This window comes from Tachypleus tridentatus, chromosome 12 (genome assembly GCF_004210375.1).
Source record: "Tachypleus tridentatus isolate NWPU-2018 chromosome 12, ASM421037v1, whole genome shotgun sequence".
Taxonomy (NCBI): domain Eukaryota; kingdom Metazoa; phylum Arthropoda; class Merostomata; order Xiphosura; family Limulidae; genus Tachypleus; species Tachypleus tridentatus.
In genome coordinates, this window is record NC_134836.1 from 83,681,569 (window position 1) to 83,704,106 (window position 22,538).

The 22,538-nt window shown below is 34.3% G+C and overlaps 1 protein-coding gene across 1 annotated transcript in view; it reads right to left on the minus strand.

Annotated features, from left to right (window-relative positions):
- LOC143235683 (adenylate cyclase type 1-like) overlaps window positions 1-21,135 on the minus strand; it is a 138,684-nt gene extending 117,549 nt beyond the window's left edge. The window contains exons 1-2 of the mRNA XM_076473902.1: window positions 20,962-21,135; window positions 19,268-19,868 (exon numbers count right to left, since the gene is read on the minus strand). Coding sequence (XP_076330017.1) covers window positions 19,268-19,840 — 573 coding nt within the window. The 5' untranslated portion in view covers window positions 19,841-19,868; window positions 20,962-21,135. The remainder of the gene's footprint in view (window positions 1-19,267; window positions 19,869-20,961) is intronic.
- Window positions 21,136-22,538: the final 1,403 nt, after the last annotated feature.

Genomic DNA, 22,538 nt, shown 5'->3' on the forward strand with positions numbered 1-22,538 from the left:
AAATGATGGAAAAAGTTGATTCTGAAACTCGAGTTGGCCACAATTGTTGCCCAACTCTGGATTAAAGAAAAGGCAGATAGTCATCATCACACATCACCACCTCGTAGTCTACTTTTATACTAATGAACATAGGGATTGACCATCACACTATAATACCTCCACTGTTGAAGGGGCGAGCATGTTTAGTGGGATGGAAATTCAAACCCCTGACCCGTCAAGCACCATAACCACCTGGTGTGATTGGAATGTCAGTGTGGATTACAAAAAGCAGTTTCATTGTTTCAAAATCACAATTTAAACACTGTAAGGAATATTTCCAAAGTACACATAATGAAAGTGTTTTAATTTTCAAACTATGAAATCATTTCTAGCTTTCGAACATTCTCGATGTTTTAAACAGGTAGCATCATTTGTGAATGAAAATCCAGAAACACAGTTTTTAAGTGGATTATTTACTTTTATTTTTAACTTCAATACAACATTTCAACCACTCGTGAGGCCATTATCAGATAACTGTCGTCTACTGCGTAAAATACCACGTTAGCATTTTGTTCCAATTTAAAAACATATAGGGTGACAGTTGTGTTTTATTTAAATTAGGTTTTAGTTCACGAATAATAAATGCTTCTTTTATTTTTACATTAATTTTGTTCTCATTGCATAAGATGTTAAAGTTACTAACGCAAATTGGATGCTGATTCGTTGTGCTGTGTTCACAAATGTGTAATGGTGAATTGTTATATTATTTGATCTTAATGTTTATGTTGCGTCCCGTTTCGCCTGTGTAAGTGTTGTAGCATCGACCACAATGATACTTGGAAATACTTCTGTTCTGGAGTTGTCAAAATGATCATTCCTTAAATGATCTTTGATTTTTAGTCTTTGTTTATTTGTTTTATTATAGCAAAGCCACAACGGGCTATCTGCTGCGTCCACCAAGGGAAATCGAACCCCTGATTTTAGTGTTGTAAATCCGTAGACTTACCATTCTACCAGCAGGGGACTTTCGGCGTTTGAATAAAAAATAACTTTGAATTATTTTTGTTACATACTTCCAAATTCTTATGATGTTTTTGGTTTCATAACCATGATACTCACATGTTGGTGAGTCTATGTTTGTACATTTGTTTCCTTCATATTGTTACAAGTTTGTTGCCTTTTTTTTTTTCGTTATTGAATTTGTTTTCATATTTTGTTCAATATGTTTAAAAAGTGACATTCGTTAATAAATGTATCAGATATTGATTATAGTTCATGCTGTAGATTACTTCTGCCACATGTGTTAAATTTTCTATTGTAAACACATGATAACGTATCAATGTTTTGTTAAGTCTCACTTTATATAGTTGTTACCGTTACCAGGTTTGTGGCTGATTTTTGCGTTAAAACTGTTGGAGTTTATTTATAATGTTATATTCATGTCATTTAAAACCTGGCTTTTATTCCCTTCTTCAAAAGTGAATTTGGTGTTAGAATAAATGCTGTATACGTGTTTCAGACGGGCCCGGCATGACCAGGTTGTTAGGGAGATCGTCTCGTAATCTGAGGGTTGCCGGTTTGAATCCCCGTCACACAAAAATGTCATTTTCATTAGTTTCGTTAATGAAAGAACAGCCCAGGAGTTGGCGGTGGATGGTGATAACTAGTTGTTTTCCCTCTAGCCTTACACTGCTAATTTAGGGACGGCTAGCGCAGATAGCCCTCGTGTAACTTTGCGCAAACTTCAAAAACAAACAAACTTTTCAGATGACAAACAGGACTTGTCACATCTCAAATTTGTTGTTCGAAGATCTACACCAACATAAAGAACAAGCTTTATTTACACTCTACATACGAATAATTTTCGTTTTTGCAACTTTACTTTTGATATCCTCTGGCTTTGTGTTTCTTTACAGCTTTTCCTTCTGATTCTTAGCCACTTACGTCATTTCTTTACAACAATTGATTTGCCATTATTAATACATCACACTTCGAACCATCTTTCACACGTTCTCCTGTTGTTAGCTATTTTAGTGATATTCAAATGTACTCTATGTAACTTCAAACATCACCTGAAGAATGATTTAAGACCAAAACATTGTATCAAGATAAAGTTTCCCTATATATTATTACCATCGTATGTACTGTTGCTTTTCCCTCTGTATCGCAAACTATGTCTTTAAATCTTCTGTGCGGTTTTTGCATATATTTTTGTCTGTATACATTATTAGCTAGTCTCGGAAAAACTGAACAATTCTAAAGGTTTTCCCAGTAAGAAAATGAACCTTCGCACCACTTAATATTCGACGATTCTAATTTTTTATCCCTCATTCACATTTTAAGAGTAACAACATTTACTGAGATAAGATAAATTACAGTGAAGGCAGAGTTACCTTCATTTAAAACAGCACGTCACGTTATTAATTTTAATCCTAGTGTTATCTATTACAGTGCAAAGGAATTGCAAAATAGGTCTTTATCTTACTTGGTTAGTTTAATATTTTATCTCAGTAAATATATACACATATGTATTAAAGAGACGCCCATTAGAACAGACACGCGCTATGTGAAACTGATCTCTAAATGTTTAGGGACATACGATGAATGAGTCAGTCCATCACTGGGGTGTTAGTTTTGTTTTTAATTCGCATAATTATCTAGTGTAAAGTTGAAATATTATCTAGAATAATATTAATGCGATTTGTTGAGGTTCGGTAACATCTCATTTTTCTCGTGAGTCAGGTGTTAGTATGTAATATATAGCTCCACACAATACCATTCCACGCAAAGCAATATAGCATACCAACGACGAATATATCTTCAATAAAATAACTCCAGTGTTGACAGAAATAAGATTATATGCACGTGTATATACATATATACGTCTCACTTACATGCAAACTGAAACTGAAGTCTCAGTTTAAATCAGCGTGTAGACTGAATCATCACCAGGAAAAATTAGCTGCTTTCTCAGTGAAAAAGTAACATACGAGTACAAAGGGCATACATAGAATTGTATTTGCAGACTTTATTATTAGGTCAATATTAAAAGGTCTTTAAGTAAACAAAAAAGATTACTTCATTGTAGTATTCGAGTATTTGAAACATTTGCAATTTCTTTAGTTAGATATATATTTGCAATGATAAAATGTAAATGTTTTTGATGAAACTTTGTAGAATGGACGGCAACAGCCTGTTGTGGAGACACAAGTATAGAGAACGAAGTTTCAAAAGTCTTCCGCCATAAGGTTTAGAATTTGTAAGTCTTGAATTTAACACATTGCTGGTCAGAACTAAAATTGAATAGTTTAATGAGACGTCAGCGACACATATATGGATTCAAATCTCAAAAGTCCACTTCAGCAGCGGAATCCTTTCTTACTTCTGATCAGCCTACTTTTCAAGATATAGAGTTGACCATCTTACCTGGTCCATAGTTGTTTGTTTTGTTTTACTGTATTATGAATGCCGTTTTGTATTTTACACATATATTTGCAAATCAAAATCAAAACGTACCCAATGAGACCTAAGAACTAAAACTTTGCCCATTATCAGTCCTTGTTATTACTATCAAGTCATAATGGCCTGTGGCCATAGCTCTCAAAAGCTTTGGGGAGAGTTCATCTATCAAACATAATCCAAATGCATTATTGTTATATAATGCTTATTCCGTCGCCTATTTACAGTTAATGTAATTTGTAGTACTTGAACAGCTGATTGATTTATATCATGAGCCTATTCAATCTATCGTATTTAAACCTAAAATCTCACATTAAATGTTAAAACACAATATCATCTCAAACAATGGAGTTTAAATATGACCCATAGTTATCGAATGTAAATAATAAGTCTCCACACTTACAAAACATTCTATACATTTCACTCGGAAAAACTTACATAACTCTAAAGATCTTTATATTTAACATGTACAAATTATTTTACTATAGTTTACAAAATAAATATAACACTTAACATGAAAATATTTTATTAACAAATATAAACCTATATTCTGAGATGGCAGGATAATTATAAAAGCGAGAAACCTGAGAAGTGCCTGTAAATGAAAGTTGGAATTTTGTTTGTTCATTTGCAAATTACTCTAAATAAGAGTTGTAAAATATACATTTATAACATTCATGATTTACAATTGTGATGTCAGAAAAATACGTAAGCTCAAGAAGTGTTCATACAAATTTATAAATAAACAACCTGTAACCCGAGCGTTTTCGAAAGGTGAACCTTTCTTCTTCAGGAGCAAACTGGTTACAAGTTACTATATCTAATATCAACATTATGTTTCTGCAATGTGCAATTTTCAGAAAGTAAATACGACGTCAGATATATGTAAGTGATTTTGCTACAACTCATAGTTTCAACACTTACTCGTTTCTTTCCATTTGAGAACTTCAAAATGAGCATTTGATGCTCTTTTTGGAAACAAAATCGAAAGTGGTGGATTATACTTGCGTGTTAAAACACAAAAATTGTGCAATATCACACGTTCTTTGAGCATGTAATCCGAATTTTTAAAAGTAGATTTCTTGCAGAGTCAATCAGCTTTCTTGTTATTTAGATTTAAAAAATACGCTTCACTAGACGCCTCAGTTTTCCTGCTTCAAACGCATACATAAAATGCTCATTACGCCCTTTCACGAGAAAACATGAATTACATTAATGTTTCATCGAAGAAACGCCAATATTCTCTCGTAGCTCATCTTTTGTTCTAATCTGTTTCTGTATTACGCTTAATGAATGATTGCACATTGAGTGTGATTCGTAATTATAATAATATTCAGTAAGATCATCGCACATTGAGTGTGATTCGTAATTATAATAATATTCAGTAAGATCATCGCACATATTTGTCGTGTTATAAAACATATCAGCAGAAAATGAAAAGGAATTAAAGGAATGAAATCTAAACATCAGCTAAGTTGCAGCAATGGCATAGCAGCTAAGCATTAACTGTACGTTGTTATGCAAAAGTGACCTAACCCACAAAATCCCAAAAACTGTTTTCTATATCTTATGGGCTAAGCAAATGCTAGTATTTCTTGTAAAAAATTATCTAAGCCTAATCTCTTTGAATTTCAGCTTGCTTGTTTATTTGTTTTTTTAATTTTGCACAAAGCTACACGAGAACTATCTGCGTTAGCCGTTCCTAATTCAGCAGTATAAGACCAGAGGGAAGGCAACTAGTCATCACTAGACTTCAGCTATAGAGTAGAAAGTTCCAACCCATACTTATCCTATCAAGGATTTCAGTTATGTCAGTTAGATGGGTTTTATTTTCAGAACAACATTTTGAAAATGATAAAGGTAATTACACATACATCTAGATGTACAATTATCATCTCATTGCCAATCTAATTTGTGCATTAGAGTGTTATTTGACACCAAAGTGCAATAACCCCTTTTTACTTTCCCTCTTGCACGTAGCACATTTTTCGTTAGAAAAATATTATTAAACTTTGGAATGCCCTAAACCCTAGCACGACATCCCATTGTTGTGGATCTACAAAGTAATACTGATTGATGTCTGAAAATAAATCCAGGCTTGGCATGGTTAGGTGGGTTAAAGCATTGGTCTCGTAACCTGAGGTTCGCGAGTTCGAATCCCTGTCGTACCAAACATACTCGCCCTTTCAGCCGTGGGGGCGTTATAATGTGACGGTCAATCCAACTATTCGTTGGTAAAAGAATAGCCCAAAAGTTGGTGGTGGGTAGTGATGACTAACTGCCTTGTCTCTAGTCTTACACTGCAAAATTAGAGATGGCTAGCGCAGATAACCTTCGTGTAGCTTTCCGCGAAATTCAAAAATAAACAAAGAAATCAAATAACGCATCCTTGCGAGAGATAAGAAACATAAACAACATTGTAAAAGGGCAAATATTTTTTGTATAGAAAGAGCACTTGACTTTGCAACTTTTAACAGTAGTTCTCCACATTCGTAAGATAGAGTACGAGTATACATGTCAATGAACTCGTGTAGCAATCAAAAGTACATATCTTACCTCTAGCAACCAAGAGTGCCAATCTTAACTTATTTTATGCTGTACGAATCTGACGGTCACTGCAATCGTCTAGCAATCAAGAGTGCGTATCTTACCTCAACTCATTTTAATCTAACACCGCATTCATGTAGCAACCAACAGCTAGTACGTGTACATGCATTACAGTAGTTTATATGAACATAAGCCATTATAAACACATTGTGTCAACTAGCACTAAACTTAGCATTAACGAAACACGGCCGTTGCTGTGTTGACGACATTATCTTTGTCTTTGCCTATTAGTCAAACGTATGATTTTCTGTAACTTTTGGGTGTTGATATAGTTAATACTTATCATCTAGTGACTCAATTTGCAAAAAGGTAGAAACCCAGAACCTCGGTATGAGCGAAGGAAAAAGCTAATAAAATGAACTATATACAATAATAAAAGGACAGCTAAAAACAGGAAAAATAATTTGATGTCAACTTCTACTGTACATGTAAACTTAAATGTGTTGAAAGAGTTCTAGCAGAGGATCGCCAAAAGGTATTTTCCATGTTTCTGGAAATAGAAAGTTTGTAAGGACTCACTTGACTTGAAAGGTAAGTTGAAAGCGGAAGTGTGGACATTCAGATGGATACAGGTGTACTCGTGAATAAACTGTGAATGAAGTGGAGAATTGAAAAGAAACATTTCTCAAAAGACTTGCAACAAGCAGCAGGGTCATTGATTTGGTTCGTAAGAAGTTTCATGATGGATCTTTGATCAACAAACGGGAGACAGCATCACAAAAGTTTGTTTGTAATTAAGCATAAAGTTACACAATAGGCCACCTGTGTTCTGCCCACCATGGATTTCGAAACTCGGTTTCTAGCGGTGTGAGTCCACTGAGGGACAAATCAGCAAAGAACAAGCCTTGATAATAAGTAGGTGGAAGATGCCATTGCCCAAATAAACAATTTTACAAGATACAAATTACATTATACTCGCTTGCAAAATGATTTCGAATGTCTAAATACAGATCTTAAGCCTTGAGAAAATAATGATTTTTATAAACGTAATCGTGAAAATCCAGTAACACTGGCATGACATTCAACATATACAATACAGTTTCATGAATTATTAATTATAACAATATTAATAATATTAAGTGTGCCTATATTTAATCTATGTTCAGTAATAGATGCAAATCAAGTTACCCAAGTAATCTCTTTCACAAATTTGTTGCTTAAATGTCTCAGTGTTGCAAACACTTTTAACACTACACCGTATCTATGTAACTTGTTTCGAGTACGAGATAGAAAGGATCGGTTTTTTATGACAATGTTTACAAAAGTGGGAGCCGCAGCCTACACTGATCCATGAAGTTTTATCAGGGCAACTGCCCAAAAAAATAGTCCAAAAACATAGATGCTGAATTAGTTTTAATTCCAAACAAACAATGAACCGTATGTCTAAAGAAGATATTATTTTTATAATGGCTCTTTTTTTTTCAATCACAATATTAAAGTTATAGGTTGTGACCTTCAGACTTTTTTTATTCATATAAAGGGAGACTAAGGCTAAAAACGTTTGGGAAGCAATTGTTTATAACACGAAGTCTTTGAAGCGATATTTCGTCACATGTTACATGTTAAAAACGTTACGTTTTTATCACAAATATATTCTTTTATCTATACATGTGACTTTATGAGCTCAAAAGCCAATGAGCCCAATAAAATTCGCCCTAAAGTGCATAACAGGAATGACCATATTACCACTTGTAAGGGTGTAAATGTATTCTGCAAGAAATATGTTCATTAATTACAAAATAAATTAAATGGCATTTTTTGTGTTGCATCATATTAGTGAAGAAACAAGTAAAAATTTTTGTGGGAAGTTATATTTTTTTAAAATACACACAAGTACATATATCTACCAAGGAGGGACTGTGGAAAATACTATTTTGATACTTTGATATATTTGTTTTGTTTGTATACGATGTAACATCACTCAACTAATGAAACTCAACTAATTTTACGCTAAAGAGAATACACTGTCAAGATGAACTCGTACAACTGATTTACTAACCAGTATGTGTATGACTTTCAGATTCTCAGATTAAACCTGAAAAATGCCAAAAGTGGTTTAAAAGAAATACTGTTTAAAATAATTATAGTTATACCACGGCAGTTTTGTTATTCATTCTCAATAGAACTAATTATGTCAATTCTAATTGCAGGAGCTGTGGAGGATGAGGCTTCGTCAGAAATTCCAGAATAATGGAAAGCGAAATGATTCATCATTGCCTTTAGTCCAAGAAAGAAAGAAAAGACGAAAACTGCAACAGATGAAACCCCATCTCCAAACCACATCTCGGAACAGAGGCTATACGGATTAAAGCAATACTTGTGTGAAAAGCCAGTGGGGGGATGAAACTTCCACCGAAAAACACAAGGAATGGATGAAAACTCGTCTGCATTGCAGAAAAAAAGGGTGATCTTTGTAAAGTGGACTTACTTATGAACAAAATTCTGCATGATCGTAGGAAACTGGTCATTGACAACACTCCTGTCAATGAACTTGCAGAGCATTATCCTTTCCTTTTGGCATCACCAGCACAGCTACTGAATGAATTTAAGCGGCTAGGAAATGATGCAGAAAAAGGATTGTCCAACTTTCTCTCTCAATATAAGGACTCCGTAAATTCTTACCTGCAGGACAGAAACATATCACCAGAAAATATTCCATTGCTAACATTTCTTATGAAACAGTCCTCAGACATGCCTGATGTTACATATAGTATTGCCATTCTTGGTATCCCTTTCCTTCTAAAAGATATGTTTGGGAATTTCGAAAAGCTACTCGAGGGCTATCTGTGCTAGCCGTCCCTAGAGGGAAGGCAGCTAGTCATCACCACCCACCGCCAACTCTTTGGCTACTCTTTTACCAACGAATAGTGGGATTGACCGTCACATTATACACCCCCACGGCTGGGAGGGCGAGCATGTTTAGCGCGACGCGGGCGCGAAACCGCGACCCTCGGATTACGAGTCGCACGCCTTACGCGCTAGACCATGCCGGGCCTCTTCTAAGAGAAAGTGAAAGTATCGTGGTGGGTACTGAAGTTAGGGAACCTATATTGATATATACATTCAATGTATTTCAGTTTCTCAGTTTTGTGATCAGGAATTCAAACTATATATTGATGGCTTTGATATTTGTGTCACTTAAGATTTTGTGGAAGCATTCACTATGTATGTAGGGAATTTTTATATCTTCAACTTTGTTGAAAGAGTTGTTCTGAAGCTCTATGATGAGTCCAGGAAAATTACCAAATCTGAAAAAGGTGCAGACAGATGTGTTCTTCAGTTGCTTGATCTCTTGAATGTCAAAAAACATAGCAGCGGGAAATCTGTCAAAACGTCCAAAAGTAAAGGAAGAGGAAAGTGTTCAAAGCCATAAGGTTATATTACATCTGGTAATAGTAACTTGTCATGTGTATTTGATCCAGGGCGAATTTTCAAAAAACCAAGTGTAAAGTTCAGTTGTTTATTTTCAAATTGTTTCTGCATTTTGAATTTTATTTTGGTACATGTATATTGATGGACACTTGTGCTCAGTTTGGAATAAAAAATAGTGCTGCTAAAATGCATTTCATATTTTTCAGGATGGTGGCAGGTTACTGGGACTTAGATTGAATCATCAGATGGCAGCAGGGTTGACTGCTCAGTGATGGTTCTGCTGACCACAACTGACTGAAGATGGTCTCTTTGCCTAACAGTGACATTGCAGAGGTGGTCCTGACCGGGTCAACATGACTTATCTTCCATGGTTGTTGGATAGTCATAATGACAACAGTCCGTTGTTAATGGATGGTCATTATGACAGCCGCTCCTTGGACGAATAGGGTCCCACTGACTATGTCATGACTGCTCTGTAGTGGTTTGCAGGTAGGCAATGACACTATTGTCAGGTGGTCAGCATTGGTCAGAATGACTACCTAACGAAAGTCATAACGCCTATCATAGAGCAGTCAAATGTACTACCTGCCAGGTATCCCTGCCACCATCACCTGACTATTTTCCGACTACACAATAGTACAAATGACTAGTATTTAATGGTCATATTAGGTAGTCATCGATTTTAGCGAAGAGAATTCTTGACGTTTATAAAAAATACTTATGCTATATTTGGAATTTTCACGCAAAACTTAACAAGAGCTATTTGTCCACAGTCGTGCCTAATTGGTATCTCTTGAGATACTTTTTTCCGAACAAATAGTAGGATATCTATCGATCAACAATGTTATACTGCATCCACGCCCCCAAAGTGTTAAAGGCATTTTTGCAGTAGGGGCGTAAACCCTGACCCTTGGATTCAGAATCCAGGCACGGTAACCATATTGTGCTCAAAAAGATTTCGTTCAGCCCAACTATTTCTTATTTTATGTCTTAACCTAAATAAACATTTGTGTATAAAATACCGTATATCATTTTCAACAATTCTTAGAACATTTTGCTTTTCTTTTACAAACTTAATTCCGACTACCCTGGAACTGGCTGGTATTTTTTTAAGCCAAGAATTTTTTACACTCGGGTGGCTGGCTTACTTAGCTACGAGGATTCGACCCAGCACCCCTCAGATTGGTTTGTTTTGAATTACACGAGCGTTATCTGTGCTAGCTGTACCTAATTTAATTGTAAAATACTAGTCATCACCACCCACCGCCAACTCTTGGGCTTACGCTTTCATGAACAAATGGTGGGATTAACCCTCACATTATAACTTCCTCCTGCCTGAAATGGCGAACATGTTTAGTGGGACGAGAATTCAAACCTGCGCTCTCAGATTGCGAGTTTAGCCAGACCCCATAAGACATATCTAGTAATATAATTATCAGTAGTTTGATTATTCAAACTAAGCAAATCATATGTGCAGCTGCAAGTTACAGACCTATATAAAATACATATACAAGTTAAGAACTTTAGTAGAATACCTAGTATCCATAGGTATATCAACGACCTGAACATCAATGTAATCAACAGATTTAATACCACGATTAATAAAATATATCTATATTGTAATAAGTTTAACAGTGGAGAGTTTAAAGAGCTCTATGATAACTGAATCGACCAAACAATTCAAAACATCACCAGGTCGTTCAAAGGGAAAATCCAAATCAATCGAGTATACTGAAGCAAGAGTGTGTTTTGTTTAACGTTTCTAGATCAAGTGGGACAGCTTCATTATTATTTCCTAATATCCATCACTTACGAATCTTATGATTATACGCTTGAATTTTAGTTATTAATACACTTAAAATTTTGATTAATAGGATAGTTGAATACTTCACAATGGTTTTTACTGAGCAAATAATAATAAACTTAAACTTGATTAGAGTTTTGGTTTAAAGTAAGATATATAAATTCAAGTTACAAATGATTGTTTAGAGCTTAGTTGTAACTAATAGTACTAAAGCTTTAAGTTTGTCTGTGGATGTGTAACAAAATCGTTCTTCTGTTGGATGGCACCATAATATTGTAAAATAACAAAAAATAGGCCCCGATTCTTCTAGTGATATGAATGGCAAAAAGGTAAAGGCTCATATTTTTAACGTATTTCCAATTAATTTTGTTTAAAAGCATGCACTCTATTTTAAGACACTCGAAGCCATTAGTGGCATACCAGATGCCACCCCTCACTTGCTTCCTGAGCGAGCTCATGTGCTAGAACACTTATTGCAGATACAAATCCTCTTAACTGAAAACCTTTACACTTATGTCACAAAAAAATAGACTGATCGTTCCGTCCTACATGCATGTCCTGACGGCGAGCTACCAAAGTAGAACACAACAAAGAAAAGAAAATCATCATACAAATGAAAAAAAAGTTATATGGCAGCGATGAGATCACGCAACTTGTAAGCTCACTGTTAAAGAAGGCTTCTGTAAGAAAGCTCACTGTTAAAGAAGGCTTCTTTTCAGTCAGATCACATTATCATTAATCATGTATCACAAACATACAGATTACGAAACACAACGCTGTCATGATATACAACACTACCATATGAGGGTTTCAGTTTCGTATTAATGTCTGAATTAATATTAATTCTATACCCTATGCTTTCATTAATGTACTTTTTACTGGTTATCTGTACACATGCTGATAACTAGCATGTAGTGATTAGATCGTTAAACTTGACACATGACTTTTCCTTGATATTATTTCCTAATTTTACTAATGGCGTCTAATTCAGCGATTATCGGCATCGAATAAAACAATACTTGATGCTGCTCTTTAATCACCACCAAGAGTAACAGCCCATAGTAACACAATAAATTTTAATTCATATGACTGAAACTTCAAGGCTTTATTTCACTTTATTATTTACTTTATTTCGTCCTACTAATATAAAGTATGTGTAGGTGTTATAGACCTATGCAACAATTAACTTTACAAAGTATGCCTTTGTTATTTTATCAACCCACCTACGGTTACCAGTTACTTATAAAACTGAAAACAATATACGTTTGTAAAATGAGTCTTTCACGTCTGCTTTCTAGCTTACACATAAGTAAACATATCCCCTCTTTGTGCGATAATTATTTAATGTAACAATTAAAATATGAAAGTGCGATTGTTTAAAATCATCTTTTGATAGTAGACTAAGATAAAAAACAAATGTTTGTTTTTATCCAGCTTTCCGTCGGGTTTTCCCTATCAACAATATACGATATATATCTTTTTGTGTGTGTGTGTGTATATATGCTTATGATACCTTTTTCCCTTTCTTATTAGTTTTCTTTGTTTCTTTTTATGTATATGTGTGTGTGAGTGTATATATGCTTATGATACCTTTTTCCCTTTCTTATTAGTTTTCTTTGTTTCTTTTTATGTATATGTGTGTGTGAGTGTATATATGCTTATGATACCTTTCTTATTAGTTTTCTTTGTTTCTTTTTATGTATGTGTGTGTGTAAAGAAAGAGGTGCCCTGTGTTGTTGTCTTCCCTTTGATCAAATAACCATCACACCACCCTTATAAAATTTAATAATTTCCGACTATTTGTATTTTCTGCCGCGGCATAGCGGCTCATAGAACAACTCTGAGTTTTTGTCTTTTTTTTCTTTTATTTATTCAAGTACAAACTTTTCTTATAGCTTCGTTAGCTGTTGACCTATTTTAAATCTAGTTACAATTTTGGATTCAGCAGATCAAACCCTCTTGATCGATGTATTTGACCGTGCCCAAGATCTCGTAGATTAATTACTCTTATCCTGCCTTGAGGAATTTCAATTTGAGATTTGGCTAGTAAAGATTCTGAAAAGTAATAAAATTGAATCTGGTATACGCGTACACCATGCTTGGTATTGCTGGCAGATACACACGAAGACAGCTAATAAAAAGGGAAATAAAGATCTCATAGATTAATTTACTTGTCTAAAAAATATTTCAAGTGCCATGACAATTGAAGATTCCCTCTTGTTTCACATTTTATTAGTAAAGACCAATTTTTAAAAGTGGCACTTTAATAATGTAACTTCAACATTAGTAACATCACATTCCAGAATCTTCTACATTATTAGTTGCATACCACCAACTTAGTAAAATAAGCAATAAAAGGGGATAACTGATCACACAAACCGTGTGAATTCTCGCCTACATGACACAGCCGATCTACCTGGAGCAACCAACCTGTGGAAACGAGAGAGAAAAACATATCTTTCAAGGCGATTCCTCTCAATTACAATATAATAGCACTACAAGTTTATCTGCATTTTTTTTTAAATCACAACTAACGAGTCCAAGGCTGTTGTATGAAACTATATAAAATAATAAGATTATATGAATATTAAACTATTCCTCGAGTTACATACGTACTAACTCATTAAAAAAATAACTGTTTTGATATATGTATATCATAAATAGCATTAACGTGATGAATTTAACAAAATGTATTATGGATTAATTAAGCCCATATAATAATAAAATGCTTAGCAAAGTGACACATCCTACGAGTGTGTTACTCCACGTTGAAGTTAATGTTAACATAGGGTAAAACTTGTTTACTTCCGACGTGTTAAACATATATTAATGTAATAAATACGTTAGATAATAACGTTTAATATCTATCGCCTTAAAACTTGTATATCCAGTTATTTGGATATGTTATTTGGAAATAACATAATACTATTTTACTTATATACCTGAAGTTAATGCTATTATAGGTTTCGTATCGTATGTAGTTAGGATACTCTCACAGTATGGTGAGTTCATCTTATTTTATAAGCATATGCTAATACTGTGGTATGTACCGAGAGGGAGATTGGTAGCGCTACAGTATGTTTAGCACCTATATATTTAGCTCACGCATTCCGTATTCACTGAAATGTCTCTATAGATGGACTTCATTAGAGAAGAATTATGTCACCATCGTTTCTAAACAACGATATTCGTAAAGCGAAATAGCAAATAGTTGCAAATTTCGAAGAACACAATTTTAAAACAACTACGTTAGCACAAAGAACAGTATCGACAAGGGCAGATCCACATACGACGATGTAAAACCACCTAAATCCTTCCACCAAGAACAAGATTGCAGCTATCATGATTAAATTCATAGATCGTCCAAGAAATCCACTATATTCTTCCGGAAACTGATTTCCCCACCACAAATACATTAGGAGAGAAACAAAAACTACAGAAAAATAAATACCTTGCACGACAAAAAAGGAGGTTTGTTGCTACACTTTATGGTAAAAAATAAGCTCTAGATCAGTGGTTCTCAATATGTGGGCTCCCTTCAGGTGGTTCGAAAAAAGGTGATGTGATTATGGAGAGGAAGCAACGGCACAGTGTATAAATAAACCAATCGTGATCCATTAAGGCAAATAAAATGTTTGAGAACGACTACTATAGAGAGAATATTGAAGTCAGTTATGGGAAGTAAAGTTCTTGCACTGTGTGTCCAGAAGCCATAAGGCAGGGCTACATCACATCAATGTTTCTAAGTAAATCGAAAAAATAAATCACTGTTCGTGTTGCTGTTTTTTGCTGACATACTTTCGTCGTCGCCTGTTGTTCCACCCAGTGATTTCTGTGATTCCTTGATTATAGCTACAGACACCGACGTCCACGTAAGGTGAAGAGTGTTTGGAAAGTCTACACGTCTTTATAGTGAGGTCTGCAGCAGAACTGACCAATAATGTGTAATAATGGACGTCAGGAAAGCAAATATAAAATAATTTAAAAGGTAGCATATAGTGTCGAATAGCATTTCACAAGGTGTAATGAACACTTTTTATACTTAAAATGTATACATGTAAATGTTATGTTGACAAATACATCTGTCTTTGTAGCTACGTCATTTCAAAAACTCTCAAATTAAAACCCATACTGTTTGTTATGTAGTGTAATTTATCTCGGACGAGTCTCCGATTTATTAAGTTACGTACTTATGTATTATGATTTCAAAAAATCGGAAATCTTAATTTTAAATTAGAAGTTAATTAAATGTTAATACGTATCAAATTGATAATATTTGCCAACAATATTGATATATATAATTTTCCTTTTTAACATAAATATATTTTAATATACAAACAACAATACAATTTATAATAACGGTTATTACAAATAGGTATTACAAATATTGGTTTATACGCAGAAGTTTTACAAACTTACAAACTATTCTGTGTCTTACATCTAGTTTATAACTGAATATTTTATCGACGGTCCCGGTTCACGAGGAACAAATTAATTCTCAGTTTGTATCGTTACACCTTGCTTAAGCTAGCTAGCTTGGTTGGTCTCACACTGCTTATAAGCTGACTTTTTACCGACAAAGATATTTAATGTCCTCGTAGAAATAGTAACGTCCAAGGTTGATTCACTGAAGTTGTACAGTTCTTAATGTTCGAAATTTTTAAACATTCCTGGTCAAATTCTGTAGTTTTTCGATTATTAAGTAGTTATCACAAATATAGCTTCCGAGGCTTATAGTATACTGACTGCAGCTGACCAATAATAAAAGCTGTCTCTCAGAGTCTTGTGATGGCTTGCTTTTATATACCAATCACGCGAGATTCTAGAATAGTTAACAATGTTTGAAGAGACGGTAGTAATTTTAAACTACGTACTGTTGATTCTTGCTCTCGAGAATCTTTTACAAATTTAAAGAAGCAGGACTTGCACAATAAACATCTTACAATATACATCACATGCACAAAAACTATACTGAAACAAATGTAGACATTAAAATAAATGTATAATAGTAAATCTGTTACATCTCACTCCTTAGGGGATTAAAAACTGGCATTGAAAACAATACGTTAAATGCAATATATTGTCAAATAATTGTACAATTTCAAAAATCGTGACAGTATATAACAAAATAAATTCATATAACTTAGTGACCACAAAATTACATAGCATGTAAAAGCGCATCAGCACAGATGTTATCCACCCCTTTGATATGGATTATCTTCAAATCATATTTTTGTAATGTTAAAATCTAATTTCACAGCCTACATACAAAATCAATCCACATAACTTTATGACCACAAAACTATATAGCATGTAAAAGTCTGTTCTTCCCCTTCATTTGGTTAAAAAACGTCAATAGGTTGTGGTCAGTATAATCATCGGAAAAAACCGTTGTTTCCTGCAACTTTTAAACTTTCTTTTCATTCAAGTAAGTTTTGAAGTCGTCGCTTGCAGAGCACTTAAATTTCTCAATTAAATATAATTGTCTTAATTTGTTGAAACTGTTGCTAATATGCATAAAATTTTACCATCCATCAAAATAAACCTCTTTTTCATGGGCAAATTCTATATAAGTTTGGGTATATTGCTTGCGATAACTTCGAAACTTTTGGCGATTAGCCTCCTGTACTACCTCGTATGCTTTGGGCATAGCTGCTTTAACCTTATTGTGATTGGTGCAATCTACTTGATAGCGAGCTGCTTAAGGTTTTGTGCTGTCACAATTTAAACACTCTGTAATAATAATGAGCATTTTTCCGTGGGTCATTCCATGATTTGGGCAACTTTCTTAAAATGTTGAAAGTATTTATCAACTTCATTTTCATTGAATAATAGTACTTTAATATATCGATTAAGTTAAAAGTTGTCAATTTGCCTTAGTCAATCAGTTTTAAATCTAATTTCCATTTCTTTCAGCCTATATGGGCTTGTTCGGCCTTGTGACAAGTTACTTACTCATTCCGCATCGATAGGGGCTTGCTCTTTCTGGGCTTCGATGCGGTCATGTTCAAGCTAAATTTGTTTGAGTTTTAAACGGATTTCTAACTTATCTTTATCGCTCAACTCTGACTGGCTAATGGAGACACTACAGTATTCCCTAATGTTTCCTCAGACAACAAATCAATATCGACTATTATTTCAACAATACGTTTTTAGTTCATTTTTTATCGTGCTATTTTAACGTCTAACTCTTAAGATTTTGGCGATTTCGTGCAATTCACTTTTGTTATATCTTTCTAGTTGTTTGAGAGAGGGTGATTCAAGTAAATATTGACAAACAGACATGATCAAATCTTGTTGGCACTGATAAATAAATATTGGATTAAGATTTGAATTTGAATTTAGAATGGCTTTCGCATCTGATTCAGAAGTCGGACACTCGACTCCAATTTATTATGTTACGTACGTTACGTATAACAATTTCAAATAGCCATTAATCTTAATTTTAATTTAGAAGATAATTAAATGTTAATAGGTATCAAATTTATGATATTTACGAACATTGATTCACACAATTTTCTTTTTTAACACAAATATGTTTAACATACAAACAACAATACAATTTACAATAACGGTTATTACAAATATTGGTTTATATACAAGAGTTTTACAAATTTACAGACTATTCCGAGTCTTCTATCTGGTCTAGAAGTGAATATTTTATCGACGGCCCAGGTCCATGAGGAGCAAATTAATTATGAGTTGGTATTGTTACACCTTGCTTAAGCTAGTACTGTCTTTTCTTGGTTGGCCTCACACCCTTACAAGCTGACATTTTATCGACAAAGATATTTAATGTCCTCATAGAAATAGTAATGCCAAAAGTTAATTCACTGAAGTTGCATGGTTCATAATGTTCGAAATCTATAAACACTCCTAGTAAAATTTTGCAGTTTTCCAATTATTAACTATTTATCACATATATAGCTTCCGGGGCTTATCGTATACTGACTGCAGCTGACCAACAATAAAAAATTGTCTCTAGACGTCTTGTGATGCTTTGCTTTTGCATATCAAACACGCGAGATTCTCGAACGTTCAACGATGTTTGTAGACATGCTAGTTATTTCGTACATCACATATTGTTGATACTTTCTCTCGAGAATATTTTTTAAATTTAGAGAACAAACGCAACTTGCACAGTACACATCTAACAATAAACGTCACATGCATGAAAAATACACTGAAACAAACGTAGGTATTAAAATATATGTAAAACAGTAAATCTGTTAAACATTTACTTGTTTCACAAAAGAGTACACACACACACACACATAGCAATCCCTCATCTGAAGTAACAGAATAGAGGTAAAGCATTTAGTTAACATTACTCACCACCAGTTCTTATCTAACTGAATAGTGGGAAATGGCTATCACTATTATAACGCATTCATGGCTCCAGATCGCAATCTGCGAATCCTTGGGAATTACTAGATCATGCCCAGCCAATATTCATATTTATGATACGTATAAATATGTTGGGGAAGACAACCTTTAAGTACTAATTCGTAGTCAGCAAGGCAAGAAATACTTTTTAATCAAGGCTGCGTTTATTTAACACTTAAGGACTTTTAATGGGATCATAAGGTCTGCATTCAGTATTTTTTGTAGAGGTTGAAGAGTGTAATTTATATCGCACTCACCTAGCGTGTAGGGGTCCAGAATTCATAAAACACAGGAGTGTGGTGATGTGAAAATAATCACGTCTCTATCTCTATACAGAACAAATTTCAAACTTTTCATTGAACGAAACTAATAGGAAAATGTCACGTTTATAAGCAGTGGTTAATTTGAGTGTTACAGTTTTACTTTTAGCATAAAAATAATATTATTTTAAAATGGACCATAGAAGCATTGAATGTGAAATTCTGAAGAAATTTAAATGCGAACTTTCCTAGAACCACAAGTAACACCAAACGTTTTTATCGACATATGTTTAGCACGATCAATATAAATTATCGAACTCTCCTTCAATTATTCAACACATAAGGCCTGAAAAATAACTAAATATATATATATATATACACACACACACATATTACTTACCTGTTGCCATTGGAGTCCCAGAAACTCTCCAACTAATACTGCACTTACTCCAAGATGTGTTCCAGGCAACAAAATTCCTATACCCAGAGCCAACCGAGTCTTTATCGGAAGCATAGTATGCGCCAAAAACACAACAAACACAATTTCCCAGACACCATCTGCAGCACTGTAACGTCCTCCCCCCGTACTACGAAAACCAATGTTCACGGGAAGGGTAATAATACAGAGAGTCACAAGGAAAAATAATATAACGTAACAAAGTACCAAGAAGTGAGAATCTTTCAAATGTTTCATGTATGCAAATATCAACAGCCCAATGAAGCTAATGCAGTGCAATAAAAAATATAAATTCGCAACGGTGGGCGTTCGAATAAAAAAGAAATGTAATACTGCATGCACAGCACTTAAGAAAATAAATAATGCCAACACACTAACAATAGAAGACTGTTGCATTTTGAAGATGTATCGCTGATACAGGGTCTCAAGCTCGTTATTCTCGAATCTTCTTCCACTCAACAGCCGAGAAAACGCTACCTTTCTGTGAGAGTTCATTGTCTTAACCGAATGATCCATTTTGGGCTGATGTAATAACTTGGTGTTTCTGTAAAAAATAAATAAAATAACATTTTATTATTTGTTTGTTTGTTTGTTTTTAATTTCGCGCAAAGCTGCTCGAGGGCTATCTGCGCTAGCCGTCCCTAATTTAGCAGTGAAAGACTAGAGGGAAGGCAGCTAGTCATCACCACCCACCACCAACTTTTGGACTACTCCTTTACCAACGAATAGTGGGATTGACCGTCACATTATAACTTCCCCACAGCTAAAAGGACGAGCATGTTTGGTACGACGGGTATTTGAACTCGCGACCCTCAGATTACGAGTCCAACGCCTTAACCCACCTGGCTATGTCGAGCCTACATTTTATATCAGTCTATAAAACCTTGTAAAACAACAATTCAACGTTATATGTTACTTATTATACTACAGTATTAATTTATATTCCACCGCTATAGGAAGCAATAGACACCTCATCAATGGTTTGGTTTGTTTTGAATTTCGCACAAAGCTACACGAAAACTATCTGCTCTAGCCGTCCCTAATTTAGTGGTGTAAGACTAGAGGGAAAGCAGCTAGTCATCACCATCCACCGCCAACTCTTGGGTTACTTTTTTACTAACGAATAGTAGGATTGATCGACACATTATAACGCCCCCACAGCTGAAAGGACGAGTAGTTTGGTGCGACGGGGATTCGAACCCGCGACCCTCATATTACGAGCCGAACGCCTTAACCCACCTGGCCATACCTGGTCCATAGTATGGTATTTCTTTAAGAATGAGAAACGAAACTGAATCATTACAACTTTTGAAAAGAGAAAACTAAAGTATTTACTCAGATATAATGTTAATTTATACAATACCGCTTCTTATTACCTTTTCTCTGAACTTCAGTTAAGTGCCAACTCCACATTTACGTTATATCCTAATAAAAGTGGTCTTATTGATGTTATTCTCCTTGGACATGATCTTTTTTCTAACTTTATTTCTTATACCGTCTATGTTTACGAGCACCACACATTTATTCTACAGTAGGCAACTGAACGTTCACCAGTTCCTTTGTGTGAATATGTTTCTATTGTAGTATAACGAACTAACCAAAATTCACAGTATTCCACTCAATCATTTTTAACTTACCGTTCGAATCTGGTTCCAAAACATTATAGTCGAAGGTATATTTCCAGTTTCTTTATTTTATGTTATTATTTTTACAACTATAAAACTCATAGTGTGATTCACGTGCCTAAAGCTCTCTATATTCCTACGTTGCCAAATGAACTCCTACCATCAAACATGAAAAACCGCGTCTACAACAATCCTGCCTGCGGCACGAATGCCTCAGCATGAAATTGGCCAAAGCGTCATCTCGCGGTCACTAGTCAAAGCGAAACACGCCCTCGATATTTCTCGTTTTGCAAAATATTGGAATACAGAAATACGAAAATTTGATGCAGATTGTTTCACGTAAACCACGGGGCCATGTTTGTGGAAGTTTCCTCACATAGTAATATTTTGGCACTGTTCTTGTATGAAAATGTTGATTTACCGGACGCGAAAACTTAATACTATTTTAGAAAACCAAAAGATATTTTCCATCAAAGAAGAGGGTCGATAACCTTTAAATGTTTTTTGGAGCAAGACTAACTTTATGTTTGCCACGGTAAAGAGTGAGGTGAGATTCTGTGATAGTGCTTAAAGAAAGAGAGAGAGAGAAGGACGGTAGTTTTCAGGCTATCAATATACAAAGGAATTTCGATAAAAAGCACAGAGCAGAACGCCACTAAACTGTTGATTTCATGATAAGCAGCTTAACAAAGGAGAAAAGTTATGGAAGTTATTCCATTAGGGTTAATATCTAAATTATATATTCGAATTGGGCTAATGTATTATCGTACAAAATCGTTGAAAATTATTATCAATATCATAGTAAATAACTGATTAAAAAAAACATTCACGTCAACGAGAAACTCACTTAAAGTAAGTATATATAGCGGAGAGAACTTACATGGGTAAGTAAAATTTTAAATACCATGTCAACTGTCTCTACTACATAAATGTTGAATAATTTGATGTTCAAATACATGGATGAGGAAATAACACATTCATTGCATTCCAGTAAGCAATGAGCAAGTTCTTTTTACAAGAAGGCATTTCTGTTGTCTTTTAAAATTTATAGTGCATACTGGAGGAATTTTTCTGAAAATCAAAATAACAAGAAGACGTTAATTAAGATGAGTGACCTCTACTGGCTGAAAGGTTAAGAATTAACTGCCAGAGTAAAAGTATAACATCATACTCAGGTCCATTTCAGGGCTCAGTCCATGCATGGACGAACAAGAAGTTTTTTTTGTATTTATATATATATTTTTTTTGTATTTTTCACCTTTTTCTCGATTGAGAGAATGCTACTACTACTTGTAGTAACACACACACACACACAAAAAAAGAAAGTAATAATAATTATTATTATTCAATACTTGAATAATAATTCAAAAAGAGAGAACATAAAAAGATAATAATAATAATAATGAGTAAAAAAAGAAAATAATAATTATACAAAAATAATAAGAAACAAGGACTAAGTGTCTAGTGCATAGTGGCCAGCTTGTGTTACACTTCTTAAATATATGTTAAAAGGGGAGAGGTATTTAGGACCATTTACATCATGTACGTGATATCTGTCGAGATCACACATTAAGTCATTTTTATGCCAA